This window comes from Pristiophorus japonicus, chromosome 20, assembly GCF_044704955.1.
Source record: "Pristiophorus japonicus isolate sPriJap1 chromosome 20, sPriJap1.hap1, whole genome shotgun sequence".
In the NCBI taxonomy this organism is placed as follows: domain Eukaryota; kingdom Metazoa; phylum Chordata; class Chondrichthyes; family Pristiophoridae; genus Pristiophorus; species Pristiophorus japonicus.
The window spans coordinates 94290947-94318831 of NC_091996.1; the positions used below are offsets into that span (position 1 = coordinate 94290947).

Here is a 27885-nt window from a genome sequence, read left to right on the forward strand (position 1 = left end):
GTAGTCACTGTTGTAATGTGGGAACCGCGGCAGGCAATTTGCGCACAGCAAGCTCCCACACACCGCAATGTGATAATGACCCAGATAATCTGTTTTAGTGATGTTGATTGAGGGATAAATATTGGCCCCAGGATACCGGGGAGAACTCCCCTGCTTCTTTCGAAATAGTGCCACGGGACCTTTTGCGTTCACCTGAGAGAGCAGACGGGGCCTCAGTTTAATATCTCATCCGAAAGACGGTACCTCCGACAGTGCGGCACTCCCTCAGTACTGCACTGGGAGTGTCAGCCGAGAGTTCCCTGGAATGGGGCTTGAACCCACAACCTGAGTCCGAGGCAAGGGTGGTGCCCACTGAGCCATGGCTGAAACTGGAGGTGAGCATAGGACAGTGCTGACCTCATGCTCGCTGTCTTAGCTTATACTCGAAGAATGGCTGCTTGGCTGGGGAGTCCTACCTTGGGATAAGCAGCTCCAGGCGAGAGGCAATTAAACCACAGGGCTCAAACCTTTATCGCTGAACCCTTCCTCCATACTGACGCCGATCTTCCTTTTCAGGCCTCCTGGATGAGTATATCCAAACCTACGGCAGCTTAATACCCCTCAACACCGACGAGGTCATTGAGAAACTGCAGGATGTATTTGAAGAAGATTTCTCAACCCCCCACAGGTACTCATTGAAAAGTTATAAGAACATCAGAATTAGGAGCAGGAGTCGGCCATTCGGCCCCTCGAAGCTGCTCCGCCATTCAATGAGAGCATGGCTGATCATCGACCTCAACTCCACTTTCCCGCCCGATCCCCCTATCCCTTGATTCCTCGAGAGTGCCAAAATCTATCGATCTCTGTTTGAATATATTCAGAGACTCAGCATCCACAGCCCTCTGGGTCAGAGAATTCCAAAGAGTCACCCCTTCTTGTTCGATATAGAATGGAGGTTTATAGTGCCTCCCACCATGTTTATTTTAAGAGCCCCCCTCCATTCCCACCTCTGCTGTTTTTCGCCTCACAGGCCCCTCTTTCTCTGCTGCCCGCTCGCGCTTCTTTCTCCCGACCCTAGTTCAGTGGAGAGGATCATTATGGAATTTTTCGCCCCCGTGGGTGAAAAGAGGGGCCAAAAATAATTGCTTTTCTCCCTTGACTTCTTGTAAGTTCGTCAGAATTAGGAGCAGGAGTCGGCCATTCAATAAGATCATGGCTGATCTGATCTTGGCCTCAGCTCCACTTCCCCGTCCGCTCCCCATAACCCTCGACTCCCTCATGGTTCAAAGATCTGTCTATCTCCACCTTCAATGACCCAATCTCCACAGCTCTCTGGGGCAGAGAATTCCACAGATTCACGAGAAGAAATCCCTCCTTATCTCCGTCTTAAACGGGCGACCCCTTATTCTGAAACTATGTCCCCTAGTTCTAGATTCCCCCACGAGGGGGAACATCCTCTCTGCATCCACTATGTCCAGCCCCCTTGGAATCTTGTATCTCATGGCTAAAATTCTCCAGTCCTGCCAACATCCTGCTAACACTTTCTGACTATTTTCTGCCTTTGCACACAGAAAGAACATGATTCATCACGTAATGCAGTCTTACCATCGAATGATTGGGAACAATGCTGTGCGAAACTTTCGAGTTACTTACAAGAGGCACGTGCTCACCATGGATGATCTCTCAACACTGTATGGACAAAACTGGCTTAATGACCAGGTCATATTTCTTTTGTTGTTGACTGTGTCTGATTGGTGGGTTATGGTTTTTCATGCATTAATACAGACGCCTCCCGCTTGTGGTGTTATTTTCCCCTGAGCTGAGGGTCATGGTTGCACGGCCTCGTCGGCAGTGCTTGAAGCCCAAATGGCCCTCCCCTTTCTGAACCCGGGCAGTGAGGCTATTGGTCTGTGGAGACCATCGCGGCTCGCTCCGTCCCCCTCGGCCGGCCTGTCAGCCAGGGACCCCGGGTAGCGATCGGGAGCCAGTCCACCCCAGGCCCTTGAGCCGTTCCTTCCAACTGCAAACTAAAGTCAGTCAGCGGCCTAGACTGGGCCGGTCACTGGCTTCTACCACTGCTGGCTCTCGCCCATAGCGGGGAGGGGGGGGGCTGCATTTACCAGAGAGCCAGTGGGAGACCCCGGGGGCAGAATGGCACTCCGGAAAAATTAAGGGATTTTCCCCAGACTTTTTTTGTTGAGCCTGTCGACATCTGGTTCTCTATTTCGTGTGTTGGCTGCTTATAATGTGGAGATTGCCTGATCTCCCCTGATGGGTTAAGATCCGTGCTGTGCAGCATCAGATACAACAACAACTTGTATTTATATAGCACCTTTAACATGGTGACATGTCAAAAGGCGCTTCACAGGAATATTATGAGTCAAATATTTGACACCGAGCTGCATAAGTAGAAATGAGCGCAGGTGAGCAAAAGCTTGGTCACAGAGATCGGTTTTAAGGAGTGTCTTGAAGGAGGAGAGAGAGGTTTAGGGAGGGAGTTCCAGAGCTTGGGGCCCAGGCAACAGAAGGCACGGCCACCAATGGTGGAGCGATTCGAATCAGTGATGCACAGGAGGGCAGAATTAGAGGAGCACAGACATCTCGGGGGGGGGGGGGGGGGGGGGGGGTTGTGGGGCTGGAGGGCTGGAGGGCTGGAGGAGATTGCCGATGGGTATACCTCTGGTTTGTACTGAGGTGAATATTTGTATCCTGCTATTGGAGGCAGTTGGAGAACACGGTAAGAACATAAGAAATAGGAGCAGGAGCATAAGGCTCCTCGAGCCTGCTCTGCCATTCAATAAGATCATGGCTGATCTGATCATGGACTCAGCTCCACTTCCCTGCCATTTCCCCATAACCCCTTATCGTTTAAGAAACTGTCTATTTCTGTCTTAAATTTATTCAATGTCCCAGCTTCCACAGCTCTCTGAGGCAGCGAATTCCACAGATTTACAACCCTTAGAGAAGAAATTTCTCCTCATCTCAGTTTTAAGTGGGCGGCCCCTTATTCTAAGACTATGTCCCCTAGTTCTAGTCTACCCCATCAGTGGAAACATCCTCTCTGCATCCACCTTGTCAAGCCCCCTCATAATCTTATATGTTTCTATAAGATCACCTCTCATTCTTCTGAATTCCAATGAGTAGAGGCCCAACCTACTCAACCTTTCCTCATAAATCAACCCCCTCATCTCCGGAATCAACCGAGTGAACCTTCTCTGAACTGTCTCCAAAGCAAGTATATCCTTTCGTAAATATGGAAACCAAAACTGCACGCAGTACTCCAGGTGGGGGCTTTTGGAACAATGAAGGAGTCAGAGAGAGGTACACCAGTATCCGTGTAGAAATGAACCCCTTGCTTGTGGATGTTATGGCCAAGTGGGCAGCATGTGGACAGTGAAGGGGACAGGACCAAGGGTTTAGACAGCACCATCTGACTCTCGATCTTTGGGGAGGGCTTTGGCTCTGCGCTGGTCATTGAGGGGCAGCAATCAGCGAGCACGTTGCCTGCGTGCATTGTTTGGGACGTGCCGCGGGGCGACGGATGAACACGGAGGTGAATCGCCCGGTGTTGCTCAGGCTGGCCTTCCGGTGCTCATCAACTGAGGCTCGAGAACTGGGACCTTTGGGGGCGGGGGGAGAGCCAGTCGAGTGTGGAGAGTAGTTGCTGGGGTTGCACTTGGTGTTGGTGGTGAGAGATTAAGTACTTTTTCCTTGTGCTGTACTGCAGGTCATGAACATGTACGGAGACCTCGTTATGGACACCGTCCCCAATAAGGTAAGTCCATTCACTGTTCCTCACGGCTGTGTGTGTGTGTATATAGTGTGTGTGTGTATTGTGTGTAGTGTATTTGTGCGCAGCGTATTTGTGTATGTGTGTGCGTGGTGTATTTGTGTGCGCATGCGTGGTGTATGTGTGTTTGCGCAGCGTATTTGCGTGTGTGTGTATAGTGTGTGCGTCTGTATACTGTGCGTGCGTCGGTATTTATTGTGCGCGCGCGCGTCGGTGTGTGTGTGCGTGCGCGCGCGGCGTGTGTTCAGTGTGTGCGTATTCAGTGTGTGTGTGTGTGTGTCTGTATTTATTGTGTGTTTTTCTCCATAAAGTAATCTGAGCACACCACTGCAGTCCCTGTAATAAAAATAGAAAATACTGCAAGTACTCAAGTTGCTGGTCTCTGCACTGACGTCCTGGGGAAGAGGAGATGGAGGAGGAAACACTGAATGAGGGAAAAGAGATTTTAAAAAAGGCAAATCACTGCAGTTGATGGAGCCTACTGACTTCGCGGGCCTGGTACAATGTTGGAAGGGGAGCTGCCTGCTCACATCGGGGAATTGTGTGGGGCAGGGAAGGGGAAGTCAAAGTCTAGTTTGACAAACAATTAAAGCCAATAGGTTTGGAATCAGAAAGCTGAATGCAGAATGCCTTTTTAAGGTATGCGTGGCTAGACAAAGTTGTCCGTTTCTGCCTTCCCGAGCTGCTCAGTGCCAGTTACACAGCACCAGAGGCCCTGGGCAAGATCTGAAAGCACGGGGCAGAAAGCCGGCTCTCCCTATTCCCCCGGATGTGGCTTACACAGGACCTGGGAGGAATCCAACAGACTCGGCCGCAGCAACAACTTGCAATCACGTTGTGTATTTAACGTCCCGAGCTGTTTTGCCGAGGGGTAACTGTTCTCTCAATGCTTCCTCGAGCCAAGGAGGCAGCTGTTGGGAGAGGTGACCACAAGCTTGGTGGGTTTTTAAAGGAATGTCCTAAAGGGGGAGAGAGAGAGAGAGAGAGGCGGAGAGGTTTAGGGAGGAAATTGCCGAGCTTGAGACCCAGTCGGTTGAAGGCACGGCCAGTGGTGAGGGGAGTGTGGGGGATGTTCAAGAGGTCAGAATTGGAGGAACACAAAGTTGGGTCCGCTTGTACCAGTGGCTGTGTGACTTCCTTACCATATTTCAATTTGTCTTGTAAAGTGGCCCCATCCTGGACCATCGGCTGTACATGGGCCTTCTGGCAGGCGGCATTTGAGAGTGGGACTCCCACTGCCCCTCCCTGGGACCAGGGTCTCCCCACTGCCCCTCCCTGGGACCAGGGTCTCCCCACTGCCCCTCCCTGGGACCAGGGTCTCCCCACTGCCCCTCCCCACTACCCGACAAACTCTGTACAAACAGTGTATGGAAATCAGCCCCTTCCTAAACTGGCGAAGTTCCATACCCAGTTCTGTACTTGTCCGTCCACTCGGGCATTGGGAAGCTGTGCTTCTCGCTATACTTAGAGACATAAAATTACAACAACTGGTATTTATATAGCGCTTCCCAGAAGTATTATGCGTTAAAGATTTGACACCGAACCCCATAAGTAGAAATTAGAGCAGGTGACCAAAAGCTTGGTCAAAGAGGTTGTTTTTAAGGAGCGTCTTGAATGAGGAGAGGTAGAGAGGTAGAGAGGTAGAGAGGTAGAGAGGTAGAGAGGTAGAGAGGTAGAGAGGTAGAGAGGTAGAGAGGTAGAGAGGTAGAGAGGTAGAGAGGTAGAGAGGTAGAGAGGGCCAGAGCTTGGGGCCTAGGCAACAGAAGGCATGGCCACGAGTGGTGGAGCGATTATAATCAGGGATGGTCAGGAGGGCAGAATTAGAGGAGCGCAGGCATCTTGAGGGTGAGTTGTGGGGCTGGAGGAAATTACAGAGATAGGGAGGGGCGAGGGCCATGGAGGGATTTGTAAACAAGGATGAGAAATTTGAAATTGAGGTGTTGCTTAACCGGGAGCCAATGTAGGTCATTGAGCATAGGGGGTGATGGGTGAGCGGGACTTGGTGTGAGTTAGGACACGGGGCAGCGAGCACAGGGGGCGATGGGTGAGCGGAACTCGGTGCGAGTTAGGACACAGGGCAGCGAGCACAGAGGGTGATGGGTGAGCGGGACTCGGTGCGAGTTAGGACACGGGGGCAGCGAGCACAGGGGGTGATGGGTGAGCGGGACTCGATGCGAGTTAGGACACGGGGCAGCAGAGTTTTGGATCAGCTCTAGTTTACGCAGGGTAGAATGTGGGAGGCCAGCCAGGAGTGCATTGGAATAGTCAAGTCTGGAGGTAACAAAGGCACGGATGAGGGTTTCAGCAGCGGATGAGCTGAGGCAGGGGCGGAGACGGGCGATGTTACGGAGGTGGAAATAGGCGGTCTTAGTTATGCACAGGAGGAGGCCATTGGGTCCATCGAGCCTGTGCCGGCTCTGTGAGCGAACGATCCAATCAGTCCCACAGCCCGGTGAATGTTTCCCCGTCAAGTATTTATCCAATTCCCGGTTTGAAAGTTACTATTGAATCTGCTCCCACCGCCCTTTCAGGCAGCGCGTTCCCGATCACAACAACTCGCTGCGTAAAAATATTCTCCCCATCTCCCCCTCTGGTTCTTTTGCCGATTATCATAGAAAATAGGTGCAGGAGTAGGCCATTCGGCTCTTCGAGCCTGCACCACCATTCAATAAGATCATGGCTGATCATTCCCTCAGTCCCCCATTCCTGCTTTCTCTTCATACCCTTTGATCCCTTTAGCCGTAAGGGCCATATCTAACTCTCTCTTGAATATATCCAATCAACTGGCCTCAACAACTCTCTGCGGCAGGGAATTCCACAGGTTAACAACTCCGAGTGTCAATCTGTGTCCCTCTGGTTACCGACCCTCCTTCCCCAGGAACAGTCTCTCATTTACTCGATCAAAACCCCTGATAATCTCCCTTTAACCTTCTCTGCTCTAAGGAGAACAGCCCCAGCTTCTCCAGTCTCTCATTATAACTGAATTCCCTCATCCCCGGTACCACTCTGGTCAATCGCCTCTGCACCCTTATTCTTTAATCTAAATCTATCACAATGGTCAGGGAAGGAAGAGTCGAGATTCATTGGGAGAGGAGCGCAGAAGGAGATTCTCTTGGTTTGGGTGCAATGGTTAGGATGGGGGGCGGGTGTGAGGAATTTGGGGGGGTGGTGGGGGAGTGCGGGATTGGCGGGGGGGGGCGCATGGGGGGGACTTGGGACTGCAGGCTGATCCAATGAATGGAAGTGTTGCCGGATTTAACGAGTCTGCTTCCCTTACACAGGTTCACTTCTTCAACAGCTTTTTTTATGACAAGCTGCGAACTAAAGGCTACGATGGGGTAAAACGATGGACCAAAAATGTAAGACCCTCCCCCAGCATGCTGTACCTGAACATCCTGTCTCTCTCTGCTGTAAATCCTGTGTCTCCCTCACCCAGAACCTGCCCCACCAGGCATACTGCAGGGGTCAATGTGTAATGTGAAGTTATCCACTTTGGTAGGAATTTAGAAAAGCAGAGTATTTTTTAAATGGTGAGAGATTGGGCAATGTTGGCGTTCAGAGGGACCTGGGTGTCCTTGTACACCAATCACTGAAAGTTAACGTGCAGGTACAGTAAGCAATTGAGAAAGCAAATGGTATGTTGGCCTTTATTACAAAGGAATTTGAGTATAAGAGTAAAGACGTCTTACTGCAATTATACAGGGCCCTGGTGAGACCACAGCTGGAGTATTGTGCACAGTTTGGATCTCCTTACCTAAGGAAGGATATACTTGCCACAGAGGGTGTGCAACGAAGGTTCACCAGACTGATTCCTGGGATGGGATTGTCCTATGAGGAGAGATTGAGCAGACTAGGCCTATATTCTCGAGAGTTTAGAAAAATGAGAGGGAATCTCATTGAAACATACAAATTTCTTACAGGGTTTGACACGGTAGATGCAGGGAGGATGTTTCCCCCGGGCTGGGGAGTCTAGAACCAGAGGTCACAGTCTCAGGATAAGGGGTCGGCCATTTAGGACTGAGATGAGGAGGAATTTCTTCACTCAGAGGGTGGTGAATCGCTGGAATTCTCTGCCACACAGGGCCGTGGAGGCTTGGTCGTTGAGGATATTCAAGACAGAGATCAATAGATTTTTGGATATTAAGGGAATCGAGGAATATGGGGATCGGGCGGGAAAGTGGAGTTGAGGTCGAAGATCAGCCGTGATCTTATTGAATGGCGGAGCAGGCTCGAGGGGCCAACTGGCCGACTCCTGCTCCTAATTCTTGTTCTTATGTTCTTATAACGCTCCATAATTATCCCAGCATTCCCAGGCACACTGGCCACATGGGTTGGATGGAATATTTAGAATCTGCCCCAACCTCTCCAGGTGCGCCAATGTGCCATTCCCCGTTCCCTTTGTTTCATAGAAATTTACAGCGCAGAGGGAGGCCATTTCAGCCCATTGTGTCCGTGCCAGCAGACAAAGAGCCGCACGGCCCTCGGTCAGCAGCGTTGAAGGTTACATTTAAACCCATGAACAATGGCGGAAAGGTAAAGAGCACTCCACCCCAACCGGAACCATGTGATCTCCTGGGAGAGGCAAAACCCAGGCCAATTTAGGGGGGGAAAAAATCTGGGAAAATTCCTCTCCGACCCATCCAGCCGATTGAAACTAGTCCAGGGGATCACCCTTTCGGGTGAAGTTTCCTCCTCACCTCTTTCGCAGACCTCCGCATTTTCTCTCCTAATTTCCAGAAGGTATTGACTCTGAAGTATGATTCCATGGGTGCCGGACCCCCTCTCATACTCTGCTGAAGTGACCATTCCTTACGAGTAACAGCAGGCTATTCAGCTTGGGAAAGGAATGTTGCAGATTCCCCCCATAATGTCCTTGACGGATATCAGCACATGCTTTTTTCAGGAGGGGATCAGTGGGGGAGGACGGGACTGATGGCGCCTCGTCTCTTGCTTGGGAACAACAGGGGTAATGGTGACCGACTTTGTTACACTATTGATGGTATGTTCCTCTTGTAGGTTGACATCTTCAACAAGGATCTGCTATTGATCCCCATTCACTTGGAGGTGCACTGGTCCCTGATCTCCGTCGATGTCCGTGAAAAGACCATCACATACTTCGACTCCCAGCGTACCCTCAACAGGAGGTGCCCCAAGGTACTGTGGTCAGGAGTTGGCGATTGTCAGCGCTGCTCACTGTGTCACGGGTACAAGGCAAAGCAACGTCTGCTGGAAACACTCGGCATCTGTGGAGAGGGAGAAAGTTTCTGGGTCTGTGACCCTTCGTCAGAGCTGGGAAAGTTCGCGATGTAACAGATTGTTAAGCAAGTGCAGGGGGGCAGTGAAAGGGGGAGGGGAGGAAAGAACAAAAGAGAAGGTCGGTGATTGGGTGGAAGGCAGGAGAGATTAGAGGGGCAAACGGGATGATGGGCAAAGATGAGATGGTAATGGGACAAGTTAAGAAACTAAAGATAAATCTAAATAGGGTGAGAATGGCAGGATCATCAGATGCCAAGGGAAAGAGGAATAAAAGGGGGACTTGTTTAAAAAAAAACGGAGGAAAGGGAGCCAAATAAGGGCAGAGGTTCTGGTGTGAAATTGTTGAACTCGATGTTGAGTCCAGAAGGCTGTAAAGTGCCTAAACGAAAGATGAGCTGCTGTTCCCCCAGCTTGAGTTGAGCTTCATTGGAACAGTGCAGGAGGCCGAGGATGGAGAGGTCAGAGTGCGAGTGGGGCCGGAAATTAAAGTGACAGGCGACCGGAAGCTCGGGGGTCACTTACAGAATGAACGCAGGTGCTCCGCGAAGCGCTCACCCAGTCTACGCTTGGTCTCCCCAGTGCAGAGGAGACCTCACCGTGAGCAGCGAATACAGTATACTCAATTGATAGAAGTACAAATAAATCTTCGGTGGTTTCAGATTCCAGCGTCCGCAGTACTTTGCTTTTGTAAAGTCTGCCGGAAATGCTTTTTGTTCCTCCAATATCCATGTTCGAAGAAACAGTCAAATCTATCTTTTTGAGGCCTTCAAACTTGCTGTGGAAGAGTCCTACCATTGTGGATCTCTTTGTTAGCCACTTTGTTCCGCACCATGAGCTCGATGTAGAAAGAACGATCGAACTCCCCAAATCCAAGCGATGCACACTAACATTCCCCGACCTGAGCTACATTACTAGTTGCTTGTATTAGCTGCCCAGTTTTAGAAGTGGACTGGGAGCTTTGCAGGTCGGGTAGCTGGAGCCCACAGTGTGTGGCCCATAGGCCCAATGTAGGCCATAGGCCCAGTTTGAACAGACACACTCCGGTGATCACAAGGGGCAGGAGTCACGTGGCCTCATACAGCGACAGACCTGTACTCACCAGTACTGTACCCTAGTGTTATAGTGACAGATGTGTACCCACCAGTACTGTACCCCAGTGTTATACAGTATCAGACCTGTACCCACCAGTACTGCACCCTAGTGTTATACAGTGACAGATCTGTACCCACCAGTACTGTACCCCAATGTTATACAGTGACAGACCTGTACCCACCAGTACTGTACCCCAGTGATATACAGTGACAGACCTGTACACACCAGTACTGTACCCCAGTGTTATACAGTGACAGACCTGTACCCACCAGTACTGTACCCCAGTGTTATACAGTGACAGACCTGTACCCACCAGTACTGTACCCCAGTGATATACAGTGACAGACCTGTACACACCAGTACTGTACCCCAGTGTTATACAGTGACAGACCTGTACCCACCAGTACTGTACCCCAGTGTTATACAGTGACAGACCTGCACCCACCAGTACTGTACCCCAGTGTTATATAGTGACAGACCTGTACCCACCAGTACTGTACCCTAGTGTTATACAGTGACAGATCTGTACCCACCAGTACTGTACCCCAGTGTTATACAGTGACAGACCTGTACCCACCAGTACTGTACCCCTGTGTTGTACAGTGACAGACCTGTACCCACCAGTACTGTACCCCAGTGTTATACAGTGACAGACCTATACCCACCAGTACTGTATCCCAGTGTTATACAGTGACAGACCAGTACACCCCAGTATTGTATTCCAGTGTTATAAAGCGACAGACCTGTACCCACCAATACTGTACCAGTGTTATACAGTAACAGTACCTGTACCTACCAGTACTGTACCCTAGTGTTATACAGTGACAGACCTGTACCCTAGTGTTATACAGTGACAGACCTGTACCCACCAGTACTGTACCCCAGTGTTATACAGTGACAGACCTGTACCTACCAGTACTGTACCCTAGTGTTATACAATGACAGACCTGTACCCACCAGTACTGTACCCCAGTGTTATACAGTGACAGACCTGTACCCACCAGTACTGTACCCCAGTGTTATACAGTGACAGACCTGCACCCACCAGTACTGTACCCCAGTGTTATACAGTGACAGACCTGTACCTACCAGTACTGTACCCCAGTGTTATACAGTGACAGATCTGTACCCACCAGTACTGTACCCCAGTGTTATACAGTGACAGACCTGTACCCACCAGTACTGTACCCCAGTGTTATACAGTGACAGACCTGTACCTACCAGTACTGTACCCCAGTGTTATACAGTGACAGACCTGTACCCACCAGTACTGTACCCCAGTGTTATACAGTGACAGACCTGTACCCACCAGTACTGTACCCCAGTGTTATACAGTGACAGACCTGTACCCCAGTGTTATACAGTGACAGACCTGTACCCACCAGTACTGTACCCCAGTGTTATACAGTGACCGACCTGTACCCACCAGTACTGTACCTCAGTGTTATACAGTGACAGACCTGTACCCACCAGTACTGTACCCCAGTGTTATACAGTGACAGACCTGTACCCACCAGTACTGTACTCACTAGCATTGTAACCCTGTTATAATCGAGGTGTTTTCTCGACGCATGACCCAAGTTTGGAAGAACTGATCTGGGAATTTATGGCTGAGTGTTCACAGTTCAGGCGAACACAGAATAAATACTTTCCCAGCAGTACACTGCGGCGAAATGACAATGACGTTGTTTCAGACTGCGAACTGGCTCTAGAAGGCACCAAGGGACTGGGGAATGGCTGCGATAGAGGAACTGAAGCCTTTGTTCTAAAGCTGTCTGAATTTCCATTTCCCTTTTAGCATATTGGGAAGTACCTCCAGGCGGAGGCCATCAAGAAAAACCGACACGACTTCTCTGATGACTGGAAGGGATATTTCAAAATGGTGGGTAGCCTGCAAAACCTGCTTTACCGATTGTGGGCAGCTAACTTTCTGCAGAAGTTCAGGAGGATTTACTGTGATGTGAATGATTACTGTACATGGCATCTGTGAGAAATTACTGATTTTTTAATAAATTTTTAAATGAGTATTTTCCATTTCAGACACATGGTGGCAGCATCAAACACTCCCAGGGCAGGTACAGGGGGTTAGATACAGAGTAAAGCTCCCTCTACACTGTCCCATCAAACACTCCCAGGGCAGGTACAGCACGGGTTAGATACAGAGTAAAGCTCCCTCTACACTGTCCCATCAAACACTCCCAGGGCAGGTACAGCACGGGTTAGATACAGAGTAAAGCTCCCTCTACACTGTCCCATCAAACACTCCCAGGGCAGGTACAGCACGGGGTTAGATACAGAGTAAAGCTCCCTCTACACTGTCCCATCAAACACTCCCAGGGCAGGTACAGCACGGGGTTAGATACAGAGTAAAGCTTCCTCTACACTGTCCCATCAAACACTCCCAGGGCAGGTACCGCACGGGGTGAGATACAGAGTAAAGCTCCCTCTACACTGTCCCATCAAACACTCCCAGAGCAGGTACAGAGTAAAGCTCCCTCTACACTGTCCCATTAAACACTCCCAGGGCAGGATTCTGGCCAATAACAAAAGATTAACGTACAAGAGCAAAGCCTGCTGATGTTTGTGTAACTCTCTGGAATATGTTCATTGATATCTTGCCGAATTTATGTTACAAAAATCAATTTTGCTCGTTAATTCATTTTTTGTTCAGTTGTATTTCTGCAGAAGCAGGAAGGGGGGTATTGATATGTAATTTAACGTTTCTGCACGAGGGTAATGTGCCTTGTGTGTATTAAGTTATCTTGGGGTTTGGGATTGGAAACGGTGGCTAATTTTATTCATTTTCATTTTCAGAATGTCGCACGGCAAAACAACGACAGTGATTGTGGAGCCTTCGTGCTGCAGGTACCTGAACCCGGCGTCTCATTAAATGCTGCGTTACTGCTCAAAATGGGAATTGTGGCTGCTCTCTTGCCTGCTCTCTTCACCCTCTATCACCGGGGGATCGGGCGGGAAAGTCGAGTTGAAGTAGAAGATCAGCCATGATCTCATTGAATGGCAGACTCATAAGAACAGAAAAAATAGGAGCAAGAATAAGCCATACGGCCCTTCGAGCCTGCTCCGCCATTCAATAAGATCATGGCTGATTTGATCATGGACTCAGCTCCACTCCCCTTAATCCCTTATCGTTTAAGAAACTGTCTATTTCTGTCTTAAATATATTCACTGTCCCAGCTTCCACAGCTCTCTGAGGTAGCGAATTCCACAATCCTCTGAGAGAAGAAATTTCTCATCTCAGTTTTAAATGGGCGGCCCCTTATTCTAAGATCATGCCCTCTTAGTTCTAGTCTCCCCCATCAGTGGAAACATCCTCTCTGCATCCACCTTGTCAAGCCCCCTCATAATCTTATACGTTTCGATAAGATCACCTCTCATTCTTCTGAATTCCAATGAGTAGAGGCCCAACCTACTCAACCTTTCCTCAAAAGTCAACCTCTTTATCTCCAAAATTAGCCGAGTGAACTTTCTCTGAACTGCCTCCAAAGCAAGTATATCCTTTCGTAAATATAGAAACCAAAACTGCACGCAGTACTCCAGGTGTGGCCTCACCAATACCCTGTATAACTGTAGCAAGACTTCCCTGCTTTTATACTCCATCCCCTTTGTAATAAAGGCCAAGATTCCATTGGCCTTCCTGATCACTTGCGTACCTGCATACCATCCCCCTGTGTTTCATGTACAAGTACCCCCAGGTCCTGCTGTACTGCAGCACTTTGCAATCTTTCTCCATTTAAATAATAACTTGCTCTTTGATTTTTTTTCTGCCAAAGTGCGTGACCTCACACTTTCCAACATTATACTCCTTCTGCCAAATTTTTGCCCACTCACTTAGCCTGTCTATGTCCTTTTGCAGATTTTTTGTGTACTCCTCACATATTGCTTTTCCTCCCATCTTTGTATCGTCGGCAAACTTGGCTCCGTTACACTCGGTCCCTTCCTCCAAGTCGTTAATATAGATTGTAAATAGTTGGGGTCCCAGCACTGATCCCTGCGGCACCCCACTGCTTACTGATTGCCAACCCGAGAATGAACCATTTATCCCGACTCTGTTTTCTATTCTAATTCTCCTGCTCCTAATTCGTGTTCTTATGTTACGTTCTTGTATACCTTCTCTGCTTATCCTGCTCGGCTCCCCAACCTCCCAATATCTTTTTAAACAAAGAAAAAAGGAGTAAAGGTACATAGGAGCAGGAGGAGTCCGTTCAGCCCTTCAAGCTTGTTCCATCATTCAATGAGACCAAGGCTGATCTGTATCTTAACTCCATCTGCCCGCCTTGGTTCCGTAACCCTTAATACCCTTACCCAACAAAAACCTATCAATCTCAGTTTTGAAATTTACAATTGACCTCCGGCCTTGACAGCTTTTTGGGGGAGAGAGTTCCAGATTCCCACTGCCCTTTGTGTGAGGAAGTGCTTCCTGACATCACCCCTGAACAGCCTGGCTCTAATTTTAAGGTGATGCCCCCTTGTTCTGGACTTCCCCCCCCCCCCCCTCCCCCCCCAACCAGAGGGAATAGTTTCCCTCTACCCCAGTCAACACCATTAATCATCTTAAACGCTATGATCTCCTCCCGCCCCCGAGATGTCTGCGCTCCTCTAATTCTGCCCTCCTAAGCATCCCTGATTATAGTCGCTCAACCATCGGTGGCCATGCCTTCTGTTGCCTGGGTCCCAAGCTCTGGAACTCTTTCCCTAAACCTCTCCACCTCTCTACCTCTCCTTTCTCCTTCAAGACGCTCCTTAAAACCTATCTTTGATACCTGCGCTAATTTCTACATATGTGGCTCGGTGTCAAATTTCTATTTCACAATATTCCTGTGAAGCGCCTTGGGACGTTTCACTACGTTAAAGGCGCTATATAAATATAAGTTGTTGTTGTTGTAGATTGTCCCTTAATCTTCTATACTTGAGGGAATGGAAGCCTGCAGTTTGCAACCTGCCTTCATAATATAACCCTTTGAGCTAAAGACCAGTTGGCCCATAGAGCTTGTCCTATATTGTCATGGGGTAACTTCCCCTCTCCACCAGTCATGGTCCTCCCAGTCTGCTGAACTGTCGGACGTTGCTGTGTGACCCTGAAGGTGAGATCCAAGAGATCGATGAATTGGTGACCCGTTTACCTTCTGTATGTAGATACGTTGGCTCATTTCAGGAACCCGTCCAGCTCCCTTTCGCCTGCCGGACATTTGCACTCTGCACACGAACATAACTTGTTCCAGAGATCAGTGACTCTGAGAGATGCATCCCTCAACATCTAACTTCGGTCTTTATAGCAAGGGGGATGGAGTATGGAAGGAGGGAAGTCCTGCTACAACTGTACAGGGTATTGGTGAGACCACACCTGGAGTACTGCGTACAGTTTTGGTCTCCGTATTTAAGGAGGGATATACTTGCATTGGAGGCAGTTCAGAGAAGGTTCACGAGGTTGATTCCGGGGATGAAGGGGTTGACTTATAAAGAGGGATTGAGCTGGTTGGGCCTATACTTATTGGCATTTAGAAGAATGAGAGGTGATCTTATTGAAACGTATAAGATTTTGGGGGGCTTGATAGGGTAAATGCGGAGAGGATGTTTCCCCTCGTGGGGGAATCTAGAACTAGGGGCGTGGTTTCAGAATAAGGGGTCGCCCATTTAAAACGGAAATGAGGAGGAATTTCTTCTCTAAGGATCGTGAATCTTTGGAATTCTCTGCCCCAGAGAGCTGTGCAGGCTGGGTCATTTGAATATAGTTACGGTGGAGATAGACAGATTTTTGAACGATAAGGAAGTGAAAGATTATGGGGAGCCGGCGGGGAAGTGGAGTTGAGTCCATGATCAGATCAGCCATGATCTTAGTGAATGGCGGAGCAGGCTCGAGGGGTCGAATGGCCGACTCCTGCTCCTATATCTGATGTTCTGTACTTCTGCATCTTATACTCGTGCCCTGTGGTTCTCGCTAACCTCTCTCGTTCAAATCACTGATTCACTTGGAGCATGTCAATGAAATCTCCCCTCAGTCCATGCTTTTTAGAGTAAAAGGCCCAAGCTCTCTCAGCCTATCGTGATAACTGAGGGTCTTTAAAATAGGTGTCGGTCCTGTACCTTTTTCAAGAATCATAGAAAGTTACAACACGGAAGGAGGCCATTTCGGCCCATCATGTCTGCGCTGGCCAACCAAGAGCTATCCAGCCTAATCCCACTTTCCAGCTCTTGGTCTGTGGCCCTGTAGGTTACGGCAATTCAAGTGCACATACAAGTACTTTTTATATGTGGTGGTGTTTCTGCCTCTTTCAGCCTTTCAGGCAGTGAGTTCCAGACACCCACCACCCTCTGGGTGAAAACATTTCCCGTCAAATCCCCTCTAAACCTCCCCCCAATTACTTTAAATCTGTGCCCCCTGGTTGTTGACCCCTCTGCGAAGGGAAATAGGTCCTATAGATATGTGAAGAGAAAAAAATTAGTGAAGACTAATGTAGGTCTCTTGCAGTCAGAATCAGGTGAATTTATAATGGGGAACAAAGAAATGGCAGATCAGTTGAACAAATACTTTGGTTCTGTCTTCACTAAGGAAGACACAAATAACCTTCCGGAAATACTAGGGGACCAAGGGTCTAGTGAGAAGGAGGAACTGAAGGAAATCCTTATTAGTCAGGAAATTGTGTTAGGAAAATTGATGTGATTGAAGGCCGATAAATCCCCAGGGCCTGATGGTCTGCATCCCAGAGTACTTAAGGAAGTGGCCCTAGAAATAGTGGATACATTGGTGGTCATTTTCCAACATTCTTTCGACTATGGATTGGAAAGTAGCTAATGTAACCACACTTTTTAAAAAAGGAGGGAGAGAGAAAACAGGGAATTATAGACTGGTTAGCCTGACATCGGTAGTGAGGAAAATGTTGGAATCAATTATTAAAGATGTAATAGCAGTGCATTTGGAAAGCAGTGACAGGATCGGTCCAAGTCAGCATGGATTTATGAAAGGGAAATCATGCTTGACAAATCTTCTAGAATTTTTTGAGGATGTAACTAGTACAGTGGACATGGAGAACCAGTGGATGTGGTGTATTTGGACTTTCAAAAGGCTTTTGACAAGGTCCCACACGAGATTAGTGTGCAAAATTAAAGCACATGGTATTGGGGGTAATGTATTGATGTGGATAGAGAACTGGTTGGCAGACAGGAAGCAAAGAGTAGGAATAAACAGGTCCTTTTCAGAATGGCAGGCAGTAACTAGTGAAGTACCGCAAGGTTCAATGCTGGGATCCCAGCTATTTACAATATATATTAAGATTTAGACAAAGGAATTGAATGTAATATCTCCAAGTTTGCAGATGACAGTAAACTGGGTGGCAGTGTGAGCTGTGAGGAGGCTGCAGGATGACTTGGACAGGTTAGGTGAGTGGGCAAATGCATGGCAGATAAATGTGAGGTTATTCACTTTGGTGGCAAAAACAGGAAGGCAGAATATTATCTGAATGGTGACAGATTAGTAAAAGGGGAGGTGCAACAAGACCTGGGTGTCATGATACATCAGTCATTGAAGGTTGGCATGTAGGTACAGCTGGCTGTGAAGAAGGCAGATGGCCTTCACAGCGAGAGGATTTGAGTATAGGAGCAGGGAAGTCTTACTGCAGTTGTACAGGGCCTTGGTGAGGCCACACCTTGAATATTGTGTACAGTTTTGGTCTAATCTGAGGAAGGACATTCTTGAGGGAGCGCAGCGAAGATTCACCAGACTGATTCCCGGGATGGCAGGACTGACATATGAGGAGAGACTGGATCGACTCGGCTTATATTCACTGGAATTTATAAAAATGAGAGGGGATCTCATAGAAACATATAAAACTCTGACGGGATTGGACAGGTTAGATGCAGGAAGAATGTTCCCGATGTTGGGGAAGTCCAGAACCAGGGGTCACAGCCTAAGGAGAAGGGGTAAGCCATTTAGGACCGAGATGAGGAGAAACTTCTTCACTCAGAGAATTGTGAACCTGTGGAATTCTCTACCCCAGAAAGTTGTTGAGCCAATTCGTTAGATACATTCAAGAGGGAGTTAGATGTGGCCCTTACGGCTAAAGGGATCAAGGGGTATGGAGAGAAAGCAGGAAAGGGGTACTGAGGTGAATGATCAGCCCTGATCATATTGAATGGTGGTGCAGGCTCGAAGGGCCGAATGGCCTACTCCTGCACCTATTTTCTATGTTTCTATCCACTCTATCCAGGCCCCTCATAATTTTATACACCTCAATAAGGTCTCCCCTCAACCTCCTCTATTCCAAAGAAAACAAATCCCAGCCTGTCCAATCTTTCCTCATAGCTAAAATTCTTCAGTCCTGGCAACATCCTCGTAAATCTCCTCTGTACCCTTTCTAGTGCAATCACATATTTCCTGTAATGCGGTGATCAGAACTGCACGCAGTACTCCAGCTGTGGCCTAACTAGTGTTTTAAACAGTTCAAACATAACCCCCTGCTCTTGTATTCTATGCCTCGGCTAATAAAGGCAAGTATTCCGTATGCCTTCTTAACCACCTTATCTCCCTGGCCTGCTACCTACAGGGATCTGTGGACATGCATTCCAAGGTCTCTTTGTTCCTCTACACTTCTCAGTGTCTTACTATTGTGTATTCTCTTGCCTTGTTAGCCCTCCCCAAATGCATTGGAATTCAGAAGAATGAGAGGTGATCTTATCGAAACTTATAAGATTATGAGGGGGTTTGACAAGATGGATGCAGAGAGGATGTTTCCACTGATAGGGGGGACTAGAACTAGAGGGCATAATCTTACAATAAGGGGCCGCCCATTTAAAACTAAGATGAGGAGGAATTTCTTCCCTGAGGGTTGTAAATCTGTGGAATTCTCTGCCTCAGCTGTAGAAGATAGGTCCTTGAATAAATTTAAGACAGAAATAGACAGATTTTTGAGCGGTAAGGGAATAAGGGGTTATGGGGAGCGGGCAGGGAAGTGGAGCTGAGTCCGTGATCGGATCAGCCATCATCATATGCAGTCCCTTGGAATCGAGGAAGGCTTGCTTCCATTCTTAAAATGAGTCCTTCGGCGGCTGAACAGTCCAATACGAGAACCACAGTCCCTGTCACAGGTGGGATAGATAGTCATTGAAGGTAAGGGTGGGTGGGACAGGTTTGCCGCACGCTCCTTCCGCTGCCTGCGCTTGGTTTCTGCATGCTCTCGGCGACGAGACTCGAGGTGCTCAGCGCCCTCCCGGATGCACTTTCTCCACTTCGGGCGGTCTTTGGCCAGGGACTCCCAGGTGTCGGTGGGGATGTTGCACTTTATCAGGGAGGCTTTGAGGGTGTCCCTTGTAATGTTTCCTCTGCCCACCTTTGGCTCATTTGCTGTGAAGGAGTTCCGAGTAGAGCGCTTGCTTTGGGAGTCTCATGTCTGGCATGCGGACAATGTGGCCTGCCCAGTGGAGCTGATCAAGTGTGGCCAGTGCTTCAATGCTGGGGATGTAGGCCTGAACGAGGATAAGTGAATAAAGGGTTATGGGGAGCGGGCAGGGAAGTGGAGCTGAGTCCAAGATCGGATCAGCCATGATCGTACTGAATGGCAGAGCAGGCTTGAGGAGTCGTATGGCCGACTCCTGTTCCTATTTCTTATGTTCTTAACCCTGTTCCTGTATTCTATGCCTCGGCTAATAAAGGCAAGTGTTCTGCATGCCTTCAAAAGATGTTTGAAATGCTCGCTTGGCCTAATAGTGGTGTCTTGTGTTTCAGTTCTGCAAATGCCTGGCTCTGGGCCAGCCGTACAGCTTCACTCAGCAGGACATGCCCAAGCTCCGGCGTCAGATATACAAGGAACTGTGCAACTGTAAGCTCAGCGTGTGAGGAGCCCGCTCCGAGGGGTTTCCAGCACCAACCTACCATTGGGGTGATCGACCAGACAAACGCACCCTTCCGTGAACGTTACCGAGATGACGCGAGACGTGAAGGCGCGATGAAACAATCCCGCCCTTCGAACGTGTCCAAAACATGAAATCGTTTTTTTTTTCCTCCCTTTTTTTTAAAAAAAAAGGAAAAAAACAAAACATTTTTTTCTATGCCATATTTTTTTTCAGTTATTTAAGTGTTGTTCAATTTTTGAAATTCTGGTTAGCTGTGTTGTATTATCACGTCAGGATTACGGGACGGAACAGAAAAAAAGCGGCGAGAGATGTGCGTGAAGGTGTTCGGTTATTTTGCATCTGTATCGCTGCCCAGTGGCCTGGGGGGGAAAGTGGGGGAGGAAGCAGTTGTGTGCAAGCAGTGACTTTCCACGTGGACCGTCTGTCTTAGTTCCAGGCTTGCTTGTCACTTGGGCTTGGTTTCCACGAGCTCTCGGTCAGCCCTGTAGGTGCAGTGAAATTATTCCATCTCTGGGATAGGGTAGGGGAGCGAGCATATACTGCCCGCCTTGAACCATTCCCCCTCCCTTCCCCACCCCCCTCCCCGCATTTCAGCTAGTCAACAAGCATAGCTCACGATGGTCAAGGGGAGGCCCCTGCCTTCTGCTGTGGGGAGGGGGAAAGGGAAGAGCACCTGTGAGGTTTACAAGTAAAGGAAAAGTTAACGTCTGGTGATGTCCGGTCAACTTCAATCCGAAAGTGGTGGGTCGTCACTTTCCCAAGTCCACCAAATTCTCTTGAAGATGTTGTTTGGTGTTTTGTTCTCTTTTTGGTGTCTTTTTCTGTTTATGTATTAAAACAAAAAGCTGGGACTTAATATTGTGACCAAAATGTGGATCTGTAAAGCCTGTAGGTTTGCTTTAGAATGGAGAAGGAAAATGCAGTCTGGCACCCGAACACTCGAGTACCTCCCTCAGCGAGTCCGTGCGGCACCTTCTCTCTGCAGCACCACTCTCCCAAAGCAAGAGTCTGCTTGGTTATATTGTAACACTCTCCCCGTGTCCCCCTCTGTGTGTGTGTGTGTGTGTGTGCGCGCGTGTCCTCACAGCTCAGTAGCACGATGTGAGTGTCTGTGTACGAAGATTTCAGAGGTTGCGGGAGAGAGACCGAGTGAAATCCTTGTTCTGAAGAATTTCAGTACAAATGGCACAAACTGGAGTACCTTCTGCCCATCGCACACTGCTTCGGTACTATGGGTTTCAAGATACTGGATAGCACTATTTTTTCTTTTATTTAAGGTTGCTAGTGGGAATTCAGACTGAAACCGTGGCATTTGGGCTGCGTCTGTGTAGTCCCCGATATTCAGTGATGTTTTCAGTAATGGAGAGCTGTAAGCGACTTTCTGAAATGGACTTCTTTAGCTGTGGTACGAAATGTTGGGTGCCTTGCTTGCTGATCTGGGCACGTGTGTCCCGGGTAGTCCTCGCGAGCACTGGCTCCTTCTGTGGCCCCCTAAGGCAGAGCCGCAGAGAAAGCATCGCTTGCTTTAAGCCCTTCTCCCTGGGACTCGAGCTCCCATCCGACCCGCACAGACCGAGAGCACGAAGGACTCTTCAGTCGGCTTCCTGCAAAGGGCCCCCCGAGTGAAGCAATGTCGGACGACGGTGACTGTGGGTCCTCACCACAAACTGCTGTTGGCAATCTCACTCGAACCGCAGCACTGACTGTGCTGGAAAACGTCACGGGTATAAGTGAGGTTCTTGCTGTTCAAAGCTTGGGGGTGAAGGGATATTGTTGGGGACAAGAGTTGAGGTGCTTTACTTGGTATCAGTCCGCGCTGTACCCCTGTACCTGACCCGAGAGTGCTTGATGTTGACACTGGACGCCCAGTAGGAAAATATTCCACCCCTCAATGCTGATACATCTTCAGCACTAAAAGTGGTAGCGGAGGTGTCTGCTGTACCTCATGGTGCCCACACTGTGTGCATTTAAAGCTCTATGGTTATAATTCCTCCGTACTTTCGTTGTTTCATGGAGGGAGGGGGTTTAAAAGGCACATGTGTGGGACAGTGTGTGAACTCCAGTTGATCTTGAAACCTTGGTACATGTCGAGGTGAAACGGTTGATGGCTGAGTGAGATTATTGGATCTGTATTCAAAGGCTTGAGGTGTTTGCCCTGTTCTGGGAGGGAGAGCGTTACTGAAACCTGTATCTGTGCCAAAACTGATGCTCAAACTTCCTGAGATTTACACCCTCCAATAAACTTTCAATTGCAACCTATTAATGAGCTCGGTCTTTGCCTGGAGGGACCGCTGGAAAAATATTGTCCTTTTGTAGGGCTTTCTGGGGCAAGTACTAAATTCACCTGCATTTTGAAACTTGATCATTCTGTGGGCTGAACCATCGGAGAGTCTGTCAGCGTTTGCTGAAACACACTAACTGTTCCATAGTTCAGGTCTGAGAATGGTGACCTTGTAGCTGGGTAGAGAGCACAGTTAGTTGATGGATGCAAACTTTGATGTCTGGTTCCTTCAATAAGATACTTAAAAGGACACGAGGCTTCCCATTGCAGAGTCGAGGTTTTATTTTTTGGGGGGTTAAACATTCTCGGGGAGGGGGGAGCTGTGACTGAAACCCAGTGCGCCTCAGTTGGGTTAACAACTAATTTGCAGCCCATAGAATGTGATGTGTGAAACTAGTCCGTCTCTTTCCCCCCCCACCCCCCGCCCCGTCTTGCATTTGTACAGCACCTCATCATAATAAGAAATAGGAGCAGGAGTCGGCCATACGGCTCCTCGAGCCGGCTTCGCCATTTAATACGATCATGGCTGACCTGATCATGGACTCGGGTCCACTTCCCCGCCCGCTCCCCATAACCCCTTATCGGTTAAGGCCTTTTTCTGAATTCCAATCTGTTTTTATATTTCGTGCTTGTTTACTTTCATAGACTCTCTTCACTTTCTTAATCATTTTTTTTAGTCACTCTTTGCTGGCTTTTAAAAGATTCCCAATCTTCTGTCCTCCCACGAGTTTTGGCACTTTGTATGCCCTTGTTTTTAATTGAATAAATCTCTCAAGTGTGTCGCTAAAGCGTGTGGTGATTGTTGTTCCAGGAGTAAATGTGTAAATACGGGCAAACCGGCAAAAAGTCCATAAAATGAAATGGTCAGATCTCTGCTGGATTACTGGGGTGGGGGGGGGGGGGAATGTTTTAATTGCATGGATCCTCCTGCTGTTTTACCTACATCCCTCCGTGATTCTGCTCGGCTTTGTCGAACATCGGGTATTGGGGTTGTGAGGTGCAACCCTGGTACGCAGCGTATTGATGTCGATCTTTACTATGATGCAGTCTCCTATTTTGCTGAATTGCTTCACACAAGTCAGTTACTTTTGAGTTTGTAGTGTCAGTTAGAGCTGCAAAGGGCCAAGTTGGTTGTGGAATATTAAATTGGAACAATCAAACTACTTGAGGCAAGACACATTTCCAGCACTTGCTGTTTTTTTTGCTCTTTACTAAGCAGAGATTTGGCGCAGTATAAAGATTGCCGCATGCGTGTGTTCAACCTGACTCTTCTGACTTTATATTTTTGGAGCAAGTACCCAAACTCGTTCCTGGTTTATAGCTCCAGCATTCGTGCTTTAGTGAAGTTCAAATGCAATGGAGACCGGCCCTGCGGAGTTCACAGCCACGTCAGATGGGGCGGAGACTAATGTGTCTGCAGAGCCAATCAGTGAGAGAAAGGAACACACTGGGCCAGGAGAATACCACTTGAACGAGGTTTGCCCTTTCAATTTAGTGTCAGCCGTGGCTCAGTGGGCAGCACACTCTCTTCTGAGCCAGAAGGTTGTGGGTTCAAGCCCTACTCCAGGGACCTGAGCACATAAATCTAGGCTGACACTTCCAGTGCAGTACTGAGGGAGCGCCGCACTGTCGGATGGGCAGTACTGAGGGAGCGCCGCACTGTCGGAGGGACAGTACTGAGGGAGCGCCGCACTGTCGGAGGGGCAGTACTGAGGGAGCGCCGCACTGTCGGAGGGGCAGTACTGAGGGAGCACCGCACTGTCGGAGGGGCAGTACTGAGGGAGCGCCGCACTGTCGGAGGGGCAGTACTGAGGGAGCGCCGCACTGTCGGAGGGGCAGTACTGAGGGAGCGCCGCACTGACGGAGGGGCAGTACTGAGGGAGCGCCGCACTGACTGAGGGGCAGTACTGAGAGAGCGCCGCACTGACTGAGGGGCAGTACTGAGGGAGCACCACACTGTCGGAGGGGCAGTACTGAGGGAGCGCCGCACTGTCGGAGGGTGCAGTACTGAGGGAGCGCGCACTGTTGGAGCTGCCGTCTTTCAGATGAGACGTTGAACCGAGGCCCTGTCTGCTCAAGTGGATGTAAAAGATCCCATGGCCCTATTTCGAAGAAGAGCAGGAGAGTTCTCCCCGGTCTCCTGTGGCTGTGTGTGGGAACTTGCTGTGCGTAAATTGGCTGCCGCGTTTCCTACATTACAACAGTGACCACACTTCAAAAAAGTACTTCGTTGGCTGTAAAGCGCTTTGAGGCGCCCGGTGGTTGTGAAAGGCGCTATATAAATGCAAGTCTTTTTTATTTTAGAAGGGCCCTGTGCGGTTTTGCCCCGTTCCCCAAATCTCTGCCTGATTAAAAGCAGCAAATGTTGCAAGATGGGGGGGGGGGGCGGGGGCGGGGGGAGTCATTTTGCCCTACAAGTCAGGCCAGAGAGCTCTGCCTTCTGTACGAAACAGGAGAGGACACAGCGGCCTGTGAAGGTGGAGGCTGCAGTTCTGTGTATTCCTATCTCTGGGGTTTAGTGAGACTATTGTGCAGTTAGTGAGGAACAGGCCTGTTAGATTTGTGATGATTGTTGAGGCTGCATTACACTGCTGCAGTTGTAGATTGTGAAGTGTCAGCAAGAGCTCAGCCTGCAGTTAATACACTGCCTGACAATGGAGAGAGCTTTTGGTGCTTACATGCTGCAGCTGGAGTGAGCGGGCACGCTGGACCTGCTTTCTCAGCATTCAGAGAGAACCTGGGCCGAGTTCCGAAAGTGCCTGGAAGATCCGTCAAACCACTGTTTTTAGAACCCAGCTCCTCGCACAGAGCAGGAGTTATACTCTACTGTGTGCAGCTCTCGAAGGCGTCCTGTTTGGCTTTAGTGCCAGGTCTCGAGCCGTGGATGCGTGACCACAACTTTTTCACAAAATGCAAATTCATCCGGACCCTGGAATCGAATCATGCCGACTGATTCCCTTCACTTTTCTGGGAGGTGCGGGGAAAGGAGCGGATGTGGGGGCGAGAGAGGGAGGGAGATGTAGGGTCTCCAACTGGAGAAACGCAACCCTGGAAACCTACACAGTTTAATTTCTGACGTGTAGCACACCATTACAAGCGGCTGAAGTGCTCCAAATCCTGCTCAGCTTGAGCGGATACAGAAGGCACTGATTTAGGGTGATCGGAAATGGCAAACTTCCGTTTGTGTCGGACAGGAATCTGGAATTTCTGAGCTGGCATTTTCAGGCTGACGTTCCTTTACTCCATCCCTTTTTCTCCCTCAAAACCATAACCCGGTGGCCTTGCTTTCCAAGGGGGAGGTGAATGCTTTCATTCCGGGAAGGATCATGGCCTCCTCCTTGGCCCCGTTGCTGGAACGTTTCTAAAAGCGAGAGGTGTGTATGCAGGCCTAGCAGCCAGGGCATAAGTCGTACCCCAGACTGGCGTTGGCCACTGTATACACTAGACTAGAAAATTGGGTCACTGGGTGGGGGTGGATCTGAGACTCAAGACACGGTGGTGAAAGGCATTAGCTCACGTTGGAGAGAGCACATGTATGCTCCTCGCCTGCTTTGGTTTATCTCTCTGTTCTGGGAGCCACCGCTCTCTATCAACACTCTCTCCCATTCCCCTCTTTCAAGCTCCGTGTCTCCGGCGCCCCTCTCTCGGGCTCCAGCCCCCAGCAGTGGCGGTGTGTGTGATGCTCAGTGAAATTCCATGCTCTTTGGGAGTTGATGAGAATATCTTCAGATCACTTGGCTCTATGGTGGGGGGAGGGGGTGGTACATGGGTTGTCTTACACGAGTATATATGATATAATGCAGACATGAAGGTTTATTGTGTTTTATACTCCTGTGCCCAATATTCTTCATATATGAATATCACTGTTGTACTGACCTGCATTTCCTGTCCCTTGTATTGACATAATAAAGATCTTGAGTCTTGAGCATACAGAAGAGAATCTGAAATGTGGTTTGTGTTGTGTGCGATCGAATAACAGAGTGCCTCAGAATGGCAGAGGGAAGGGAATCCCGGCTGGTGGAAGTGCCAATTTTCTCTTGATATTTTTGGGACATGGGGGAAGTAAGGGTGCAGTTGGTCTCAGCATCCCTGGGTGATGGGTTGGCCGTGGGTCAGTGGGCAACACTCTCTTTGGAGTTAGAAAATTGTGGGTTCAAGTCCCACTCCAGAGGCTGAGCACAAAAATCTAGGCTGACAATCCCGGGGCAGTACTGAGGGAGTGCCGCACTGTCGTAGGGGCAGTACTGAGGGAGTGCCGCACTGTCGGAGGGGCAGTACCGAGGGAGCGTAGCATTGTCGGAGGGGCAGTACCTAGGGAGTGCTGCACTGTCAGAGGTACCGTCTTTCTGATGAGACGTTAAACCGAGGCCCTATCTGCTTTTGGATGGATATAAAAGATCCCATGTCACTTTCGAGGAAGAGCAGGGGAGTTTACCCCAGTAGCCTGGGGCCAATATTTATCCCTGAATCAACATCACAGATGATCTGGGTCATTATCACATTGCTGTGTGTGGGAGCTTGCTGTGCACAAATTGGCTGCCACATTTCCCACATTACAACAGGGACTACACTTGAAAAAGAAATGTCAAGACTTCATTGGCTGTAAAGTGCTTGGGGATGTCCTGAAGTAGTGAAAGGCGCTGTCTTTCAATGTTCTGCCATCCTGGGAGGTTCTCCCTGGGTTGGATCCTGCCTAAATGCCCATTATTGATGTGTGAACCTTGAACCCTGGAGCAGCCCCAATCCTGCTGTCCACGCGTGTGCAAATCCACAATCTCTGCCTTCACCCGCAGCTGGGAAAGCACATTGGTTGGCTCTTGCTTACAGCTAACTCAGCATATCAGCAGCAATTGAACCTTGCACCTTCTTGCTCAGACACAAACAACTGCTGGAAACATTTCTGCAAAAAGTATGAGTCGTGGCTCACGAGTAGTACTTGCCTCTGAATCAGAAGGTCATGGGTTCAAGCTCCACTCCAGGATCTTGGCACAGTCTAGATTGGCACTTCAGTGTTGCACTGTCGGAGGTGCCGACTTTCAGATGAAACGTTAAACCTGCTCTCTCAAGTGGCTTCAAAGATCCCATGGCAGTATTTTGAAGAGCAGGGAACTTCTGACAGTGTCCTGGCCAATATTAATCTCATTGCTCTTTATTGGATCCTGCTGTGCACATATTGGCTGCCCACGGTTCCCTACACCTCAAAAGGTCTTAATTGACTGTCGATCACTTTGGGATGTTCCAAGCATGTGAATAGCAATCGAATCACAGAAATTTACGGCACGGAAGGAGGCCATTCGGCCCATCGTGTCCGCGCCAGCCGACAAAGCGCTACCCAGCCTAATCCCACTTTCCAGCTCTCGGTCCGTAGCCCTGCAGGTTACGGCTCTTCAGGTGCACATCCAAGTCCCTTTTAAATGTGGGGAGGGTTTCTGCCTCTACCACCCTTTCAGGCAGTGAGTTCTGCCCCAGACCCCCACCACCCTCTGGGTGAAGACATTTCCCCTCAAATCCCCTCTTCAACCTCCCCTCAATTACTTTAAATCTATGCCCCCTGGTTGTTGACCTATCTGCTAAGGGAAATAGGTCCTTCCTATCCACTCTATCCAGACCACTCCTAATTTTA

General features: G+C 49.1%; 1 protein-coding gene and 1 long non-coding RNA gene across 2 annotated transcripts in view; one reads left to right on the forward strand and one right to left on the reverse strand.

The window, feature by feature from the left end:
- LOC139233057 (uncharacterized) overlaps positions 1–26193 on the forward strand; it is a 36515-nt gene extending 10322 nt beyond the window's left edge. Inside the window, exons 4-11 of the mRNA XM_070863577.1 lie at positions 556–667; positions 1551–1698; positions 3707–3754; positions 7051–7128; positions 8786–8923; positions 11916–11999; positions 12932–12982; positions 19854–26193. Of these exons, the coding sequence (XP_070719678.1) occupies positions 556–667; positions 1551–1698; positions 3707–3754; positions 7051–7128; positions 8786–8923; positions 11916–11999; positions 12932–12982; positions 19854–19964 (770 nt within the window). The 3' untranslated portion in view covers positions 19965–26193. The remainder of the gene's footprint in view (positions 1–555; positions 668–1550; positions 1699–3706; positions 3755–7050; positions 7129–8785; positions 8924–11915; positions 12000–12931; positions 12983–19853) is intronic.
- LOC139232703 (uncharacterized) overlaps positions 1–27885 on the reverse strand; it is a 63063-nt gene that overhangs the window by 27675 nt on the left and 7503 nt on the right. The gene's annotated exons all lie outside the window — the stretch shown is intronic.